The 9298-nt window shown below is 36.2% G+C and overlaps 2 protein-coding genes across 3 annotated transcripts; both read left to right on the top strand.

Annotated features, from left to right (window-relative positions):
• The first annotated feature begins 2038 nt into the window (after positions 1–2038).
• On the top strand, positions 2039–4834 carry LOC113348527 (upstream activation factor subunit UAF30). The gene is made up of 2 exons (XM_026592333.1): positions 2039–2323; positions 4512–4834. The coding sequence occupies exons 1-2, from the start codon at positions 2150–2152 to the stop codon at positions 4638–4640; spliced, it is 303 nt and encodes a 100-aa protein (XP_026448118.1). The 5' UTR covers positions 2039–2149; the 3' UTR covers positions 4641–4834.
• Positions 4835–5184: 350 nt separating this feature from the next.
• LOC113348526 (serine/threonine-protein kinase HT1-like) lies at positions 5185–9298 on the top strand. 2 transcript variants are annotated; one of them, XM_026592331.1, is made up of 4 exons: positions 5185–6502; positions 7164–7619; positions 8168–8266; positions 8937–9298. In XM_026592331.1, the coding sequence occupies exons 1-4, from the start codon at positions 6059–6061 to the stop codon at positions 9177–9179; spliced, it is 1242 nt and encodes a 413-aa protein (XP_026448116.1). In that variant the 5' UTR covers positions 5185–6058; the 3' UTR covers positions 9180–9298. The 2 variants fall into 2 exon arrangements, with proteins under 2 accessions (XP_026448116.1, XP_026448117.1); XM_026592332.1 differs by lacking the exon at positions 8168–8266 and having other exon boundaries at positions 5191–6502.

Raw genomic sequence — 9298 nt, 5'->3', positions numbered from 1 at the left:
CCCCCATATATGACTTGATCAGTTTTCATCATGTGTTAGGAGGGTAATAATATTCTCTGCAGTCAATAGGAGCAAGATTAAGGAGTATATTGACATCACCAGTAAGTATCGCAATGGACATCACTAGATTCCAGTCGTGGAGCTAATGTGACAAGTGTCTCGTGTTTTTACAAGATTAAGGAACATATAGACATGACTAGTGAGTCTCATTTGAGATTCATAAAATCTCATTCCCTATATTTATTGTGAATATGCCGATAGCCCCAGGTTTACCATGTAGAGCGGGCATGAGCTGCACTCTAATAAAACAGAGTTAAACTAAGGGGATTTTAATAAAATGCCACACTTTCAATTTCTTATTTAAGAAAGTGCCACCATTTTTTTCAATATTTATAAAATGCCACATTGTTGAACTTTTCCATACCGATTTTTTTAGAAAAAAGTTAACTGCCGTTAGTGCCTACATGGAAGTAAATTAGCGTCAGTAAAAGGCATTTAAACCCCCAAGACATCTAACTAGGACTGATTCAAGTGCGACTCATTGCGTGGTTTGGTTGCGAGCAAGTGCTAAGCTAAACCACAACTCAACTTCTGTTCATCTTCTTTCCATTAAAACTTGTTGGAAGATTTAGATCCCACGGCCAACAAGATTAATAATATAGAACTTATAATAGAATCGGTTAGTGAACTTATTACAAACATGTTGTACGTATAGTGGTAGAACTCAAAGGGGACTTTTATCAAACAAGAGATGTGCATACTTATGGTGAGAAATAGATGGATCTCTGTCCAAGTTTTTCTAGACTCATTTTTTTCCGATCTTCTTTACAACTACGAATAGAAGAGACCCAACAATCTAAACATGCATAAACTCTATAATATTACCAAACCTGTATTAATCGAAAATACTCAATTAATGAATTAACTAGTAAACAAGTTAATGGGTTCATATAAGTCAACCTCTATCAATCGGAACTCGGTATGGAGTTGTCTAAGAACCTAATTGAAGATTGTTCATCTTCTTTCTAAATTCATTCATCAAAATGTTCACACATACAGATTAGTAACACTTCACACATACAGATTAGTCGCACAATCACAATTGGTTTATATTTGTAATTATGATTGATATGATATAGGGAATCCAATCAACCCACCATTAAATCAACAAATTAACCACATGTAAACTACTGGACAGGTTTTTGAAGACTCGGAGAATCAATTAATTTTTAACAGCAAAAAACATCCTACAATTAGCGTGTAACCAACCCAAATTTCAATTTTCTTCACAAACCTCAGAGAAAGAAAAGATAATTGAAAGTTTGAAACAAATCCATCGCATTAATTAAGAAGGAGAGTAATGTTAGTGACGAAAAAAATTCCGAATCCTCTTCGGCAGAGAGAATCAACGCGGGTGGTTTTGATGCTGCTTATGGGATGAAATCTTTTCAACTCAATCAATCCCACAATCAATTCATTCGTCTACCTGTTTCTATCTTTCAAAATATATATACACGAGAAGAGAGAGAGCTTTCATTGAAGGCAAAAAATAATTTAGGGATTTTGGATTCGCCATTAAATCCTAAGTGACTAGTTATAACTCGAATGGACATGAACGAGATCTGACTTTCTATGTTTCTGTAAGATTATAAGTCGTTCAGGATTGAAAAAGGTGGTTAGGTAATGATAACATATTTTATTGATTTTTCCAATAGTTATAGACCGAATTAGTGGACCTGATGGAATATAACCGTTGTGGCATTTTCTTAATTCTGAAAAAAAACGGTGGCATTTTCTTAAATAAGAAATTGAAAATGTGGCATTTTCTTAAAATTCCCTTAAGCTCATCGTGTACTAGAATAAAACCGAGTTAGTCATGCTCTATATTAAAGCTGAGCAAGACTAATCAATCGTGCTCTAGTAGATGGGACCTATTATAACTCTTTTTGCCCTTAATTTTAATTTTTACGTGTCAGAACTATACCAGCCCAAGGGTATGCAAGCGGGCTTAATAATTATCAACACTCTACAGGCCAATGCTATGCGAGTAAGACATAAGTCCAAGGAGAGAAGCCAATCTCCCACATAAAATCAATATCCGGTTTTTTTATTCGGTTACAGACCGATCGAGTACCCTAGAAGCAGAGTGATGCTGCCTCCTCTGGCCAGGAAAGCCATTACCGACGATCCCAAAAAGTTAGCGAACTTGATAGACCTTGTAAACCTTCCTTCCACCCTCCGAGAATTCGTGGGTCAGTCTCAGATTTCCCGTCTTGGATTCTTTAACAGTGTCTGGTTTTACATCAAGACCAACAACCTTCAGGTCATCTCTCTCTCTTTCTCTCAATCAATGTTCTAAATTTCTTTTATTTTCGGTTAATTTTGATCTCTTCTTATCTTAGGTTCTTGTTCTTCATGATAACTTGTTTTTGCTGTTTGCTGTCTTTGATGTTTTAGTTTATGAAATGATTTGAGTGTAGTTAGAACCCCAAATATTCATCTTGTGTGAAATGATCCTTGACCATTTTAATTAATTTAAGTTTAGGTCATCGAAATATGATCCAAAACTAGAATTTGGTTAGGAAAAATCCACATAATATTCTCCACCAATAGTCTTAGAAATTTTAGTTTATGTAAAACTACTTTAGAATGGTTAGTATGAGGACACCAAAGTTCCCGGCTAATAATAAATGGTGTTTCTGGAGTGGGAAACTATTGCGTGATCTACATGTCGTAGAAACTGAAAACTGATGTCTAATTTGTTTGATGTTCCAATTTGCTTTCATAAGGCCCGTGGTAGTAGAAGGGATCATTTTTGAATTATACATTGTACACACTATGGTGAATGATTGAAGTTGATAGTAAGCTTGTGGTAGGGAAGATTAAAATGTAAGTATATGCCCTTAGACCTGTCTGGTTGGATTGGTCCACCATGTCATTGAGCGAAAAAGGTTCCTATCATAAAAGTAATTGGGGCAACAGAAAACTTATAGACTTCCAAACTACTAAAGTAAAATATATTCCGTACAGTCCTTATTGATACAACTGACACAGTGCATCATATATCTAGTGTTGCTTTCACCTCATCACATGTGTGTGTATTCTGGAGAACAAGGCCATCGGTGAAAATTAGGCAAGTTCATCTTGATTTTCCATCATTTAGTCAATCAGACAGAGTATTGGAAGGTTCTTCTTGGTTCTTGTTCTCGAAAAACTGAAGAAGAAAAAAGATCCCGAAAATCCACTAATTGGTATCGACATGCTTATGGATGCCAGATATATTTGCAAACTAATCTTGCAAGGCTGCTGAGGAATGTTATCTGATTCAATTGATTTCTGTCGTTGGGGTTGGTTTGATCTTTTTAAACTAAATTTGATGGTGTGTTAGTAGTTGTCAAATCTTATGCATTGGCTAAACTCGAGTCTGAGTTGGCTGACATGTTTCACTTTGGGTATGGTTATAGTTTGCCTTTATTTTCTTTATTGTGGTTTGTGTTGCTCCACTGTTTGGTATAAAACTATTAGTTACCTTTTAGCTTGATTAGATCATCCACGGTGTGTAAAGATTATAGCATATATGCTATTAATTTGCTCACAATGGAGCTTGCCAAGCCCAAATTATAGCATAATGCTATAGCTGAATGCCAAATTTATATAGCAATTGCCAAATTTACACGGACCCGATCTCAAAAGGAGCATCTATGAGACTTCTTCTCAGAACTGGTATAGTGGATGGACTAGTTTTGAGAAATGGTTTCGAGTTAGGCTAGCTTTGAGAACTAGCTGAACACGGGATGGTGTGATGGGGTTGTTCTGAGATATAGACTAGTTGAGAAACCCAATCAGAGAACTGGCCTAGCATGACACTGGTTCTTAAATATAGTCCGTCAAAAGAATTACCCGCTGCAAGTACTAACTTGCTAAACCCAAAACTGAAGTTAAATTTAACATTTATTTTAGCTTTTACCATACACACATTGTGGGTGGTCTTAAGTCTTATCTGTGAATCAAATAGGAGTGGCTTTACTATCTCACTATTGTCAAATTTAAGTTTTATCTGTGAATCAAATAGGAGTGGCGTTACTATCTCACTGTTGTCAAATTTGAAATGCCAAGAAATACATGAAATCAAAAGTATCCTATTCTAATTAGAAATAGGGAATCAAATCTTCATTACGTTTTCTTATTGTTTAATATGCATAAGCAGGAAAAGGGCAGGAAAGCCTTTACGATATTTATGTCCTAGGTGTGCATAATGAGTTGCCTATGCACTGATGTGTGGGGTGCTTGGCCTTTCCTTGCGTCTTAGACATAGATGACGTGCAACACACCTCCATGATTATGAATAATAACACTAGTAGCCATCTGACTGGTACTTATGTCAGATAGTTTTCTATCCAGCAAACTTTTGTTGTCCTGCATATTTATTTACTTTAGTTTCTATATTGTTTGGTACTAAAAAAATAAAGAACAGTGACATGGAATTTGGAATTGTTTTTGTTTCGAGACAGGATCCAAACAACAAGAACATGGTCAACTGTGATGAAAAGTTGAAGATGATTTTGCTTGGTAAGCCTCGGATTGAGTTGGCTGAACTCCCCATGTTGATCAAGCTCCATTTTCCTAAAGAGCCCAAGTGAAGAACCATCAGGTTCATGTAAGGCTGCCTTCGTGTAACATAATGTTTTTTCTTCATTTAGGAGACCCTTTCAACAAAAACAATTGACAGGTTATTTGTTGCTTACTAACAATTACAAAATGTGGGATTAATGAAATTCAGATTAAACTTAGATGGCGGGGATTTGCCAATATCTATGTTTATTACCCACGAGTATATCAGGACCTTCCGAGATTCTTCTTTATAAGAATTGCTCTATGGCCAAAGAATCCAAACCATAACTTGCTCTATAGATATGCCAATTGCATTTAGATCTTTTTATCTGACATGAATGAAGTTCACTTCAGTTATCACATGGATCTCTTGCAGACTTCACTGTGAAAACTTTCAGCATTGAAGTTTTTTTTTTTTTTGGGTAATGGGATTTCAGATTGCTTTTGATAAATTCATGTTGTGGTTGTTTTTACCTTATCTTTGTTTTTCTGAACTCCAAAAGGATTCTCTTTAATGCGTGGATGTAGTTACCTCCCCTAATATACTTACCTAGTGTGAACCCAATTTGAGCCTCCTTTTTTAGGTTTTCAAAGCAAGGCACCTGTTTGAGACTTTAATGGATGAAGGAGTACCCTTTATTCTAACTTATGGCCGTGATTTTATGAAATTATCTTCTCATATTTAATAGAGAACACAGGCAGAGAAAGACTTATATTTGGGTTCATTTGTCATCCATCCATTTATTTGCATTGCACCTGAGTGCCCAAATGTTGGATTGCATGACAAGTTGTGCCTAATGCACAGGATGGAAATGGGTGGTTGTTTGTCTTCTCAAATGGAACCATATGAAAACCACCGGACTAAATGTTTCCTCTGTTTTCAATAATAAATGAAGAAAAGAAAAGAAACAGATGGATTCAGTCGAGAAAAGTGCTTCTTCTTTTTCCTCTCCTGTCTCTCTTTCTCTAGAGTCTAGTGGGTACCACGAAATCACGAGATATCCTTGAATCTTTTCAGCTTATATTCATTCATCGCCACTTCATTTCTATATTTAAAACAATCAGTTGAAATCAGTTATTTTCAGGGTATTTACAATATCATTAACCTTGCTCTGTTTTTTCTTCTGTTAGGAATTTTCATGGATTCCTTTGTTATTTTCATCCAAAACCCATTTATGTTTCATCTTTCCCTGCAAAACCCATGGTTTAAACAATTAAAATAATAACCTCTGTTATCCTTTCTTCTGATCATATCTCTGTTTTCATCATCAAACCAACCAAAGAATCAAAACCCATATCCCCAATTACATAACCTATGTTTTCAAATCAGCTTTTCCTCTTTCTAGAAATAATTCAGTCATTAGTTTTTCAAGAAAATATAATATATTTCTGGTTGTCTTAGTTGAACAACAACACTTTTCCTTGTCTTTTTCTCTGTATAAAAACAATGGTGAAGTGTTTTTTCTTTAGAGCACTACTTTGCTTTAGGAAAGGGAAGAAGAAATCAATATCTCTTCCTTCAACATCAAAGAATCCAGCCTCTGAAATGGAGAATATGGAGAAAAGAAGATTTGATAGTTTGGAATCATGGTCAATGTTACTTGATTCTGAAACTGTGGATACTTGGGAGGCATCACATTATGAAGATGATGATAATGAGGATCAAGGTAAAGAAGAATGGACAGCTGATCTTTCTCAATTGTTTATCGGTAACAAGTTTGCTTCTGGAGCTCATAGTAGGATTTACCGTGGGATTTACAAGCAAAGAGCAGTTGCAGTCAAAATGGTGAGAGTTCCCAACCAAGATGAAGAAACCCGGGACTTACTTGAGAAACAATTCACGTCTGAAGTTGCTCTGCTTTCACGCCTTCTTCATCCCAATATTGTTCAGGTTAGACTCCACTGAATCCTCAATTTTATTGCTTATGTTACTTATGATTGCATATTAGAATTTAGAATTCATGGTCCTAAGTAATATTGAAAATCGGTTTACAAAGATTGCATTACCAAGGCTTATTAACTGCAAAAACCCAAAGAACCTAGACGATATGTGACACTATTATCAACATGTTCAAGAATACAAGTAAGGCTTATGTGAGTAAATGGTAGTTGCTAGACAATTCAAAGTGCACAATGAACCCATACCTAGTAGAATTTTCAATAACTCTCGTCTTAGGATGATCATTTCATTTTCATTTTAAGAAGAGCAAAGGAGACAAGGATAACTAAGCACAAATGTTATGAAGCAAGTATCACCGAACTAGCGTTTTTGAGGAACTTCTGAAGGAGCGGATACGAATTCTGATTTTTAGATGTATGCTTGGAAATCTACCAATTTGCAAGTCTATCCAGCAACTATGTACTGGCATCAGTTCCATTGCTGTCTTGTTGACCTCCAATTTAAAAATGACCACTGTTTTTCGAGTTCACATCAACCAACTCCCTAGACGCTAACACCATCCTTTGGATTACATGTGATCTTTTCTATATTATAGAAGCATTAGTTATGTTTATGGTAGAAAGATGGACACCCTTATCATCTTAATTAACAGTTCATTGCAGCGTGTAAAAAGCCTCCGGTGTACTGCATTATCACCGAATACATGTCACAAGGAACTCTGAGGATGTACTTAAACAAGAAACAGCCTTACTCGCTCTCAACTGAAACAATTCTGCGGTTAGCACTTGATATTTCTCGAGGTATGCAGTATCTTCACTCACAAGGGGTGATGCACAGAGATCTCAAATCAAATAATCTGCTACTGAATGACGAGATGCGAGTTAAAGTGGCAGATTTTGGTACCTCGTGTCTTGAAACACAGTGTAGAGCATCAAAAGGTAACATGGGAACTTACCGCTGGATGGCACCAGAGATGATCAAGGAGAAACCTTACACAAAAAAGGTCGATGTCTATAGCTTTGGTATCGTGCTTTGGGAGCTCACAACAGCTCTGCTCCCATTTCAAGGGATGACGCCTGTTCAGGCTGCATTTGCTGTCGCAGAAAAGGTAAGCTACTTATGTCACTTGATTTATTTCCTCGTTAGTTATGGCATATTGAAATTTATGTTTATCTTGGTATATTGGTGTGTTATTAGATTACTTAAGGAAGCACCTGTTATGTTGTACTATTTGGATCTTTTATAGTTTTCCAATGATGTCGACATTTCACTGTGTGCACTAGTTGATTATTGTTGGATCACATCAACATAGTTCTGAGGTACACTAGAAGGGTTATCTTCCAATGACAAATACATAGGTGCTGAATTCCCGCAGGGTTGGTTGTTTAGCTTGATTGCCACAAATTATGTCATGCTATTACTTTTGTCCATTTCTTAAAGGGAACATGTGCTATTTTAGCCCATTAGATTCGAACAATTGAGCAATTTGAACCACATGAACATGTGCATAGCATAGTATCTCTTTTGGACCATACTCTCTCTTTCATCTATGGTTACAAACCTTTGATGTGCTTTACTAGTTACACGAAATACTTCGCATGTTCAGTCAAGAATGCGAATACAGTTTAGCCATGATCGGTTCCAATGCTTATGCAGAAATTTCGGCTTGTTAGTTATCAGTGCCAATTTGCCTTGAATCTGATATGGAAAGATGTATGCCAAAGGTTGTTCTTTTTCCCATCTTTTGTTTCCCAGGTATGCTTTTTGCTTCTGTTTTGCAGGCAGCATCATTGCTTTCTCTTGTCGTTTTCATTTCTTAATAAAATTAAACACGGTCTTCTGGAAATAGACTCTACCTTTTAATTTTCTTGATTTGGAATGTGCTGGTCTCATTAATGCTTGATTTCTCATATGAATTGAATACTTGATTTTACATGCAAAGCAAGTTGTGTTTCTTTTAACTTACAGTGAAGAATGTCTTGAATTGCAAATCTACTGAAATGCTGGCACTACGACTGAGAAAGTTTATGTAGGGTCTGCCAGTTTAGAGCAGTGGTTGTAATAGATGCCGACATGCTCCTGTACTGAGATCCTAGTCTTCATTTTCCACGATTGGGGACTAAAATGCCACACTAGGAAGTCGAGCATGTAATTAGAAATAGAACACAACCATCAATAATTTATTCAATTATTGTTGAATAGGCGATTTTCAAACCAGTGAATGTTGCGGATTTCATTCAGTTTTTGTGAGAATGTAGCATACAATGAGAAGACAGTCCTAAGAATTTTTTTTTAGCTTCTCACTAGTTTTGATTTGGCCGCAACAAACATTTAAGGTTGAAAGTGTGAGATAGTATGAGTTAAATTATGTCAGCAGAATCTGACTATTCATATTTCACAGTTTTCTTCTTCTTTGGTTTTGCAGAAAGCGAGACCGCCATTGCCAGCTAATTGTCAGCCTGCGCTTGCAAATCTAATTAAACGATGTTGGGCTTCAAATCCATCAAAGAGACCTGATTTTACCTACATTGTATCTGTCTTGGAGAACTACGATGAGTGTGTTAAGGATGGAGTTCCTCTTCCCTCTCATTCATCAGGCCAGAACGTGATCTTAGGCCGCTTCAAGGACTGCATTTCGGTGAACTCATCTGTTCCTGTACATGCATGATTGCACAATGTAGAGTATGTGGGTCTTTCGGAGGTAAATGGTGATTTTGGTATGTTATATAAATTTGTAAATAACTTAGGCAATCTGTTAATATCTAATCTCTAACTAGTTGTACGCTA

Source organism: Papaver somniferum, chromosome 2 (genome assembly GCF_003573695.1).
Source record: "Papaver somniferum cultivar HN1 chromosome 2, ASM357369v1, whole genome shotgun sequence".
Classification (NCBI taxonomy): domain Eukaryota; kingdom Viridiplantae; phylum Streptophyta; class Magnoliopsida; order Ranunculales; family Papaveraceae; genus Papaver; species Papaver somniferum.
This window is presented reverse-complemented; position numbering and strand designations above follow the sequence as displayed.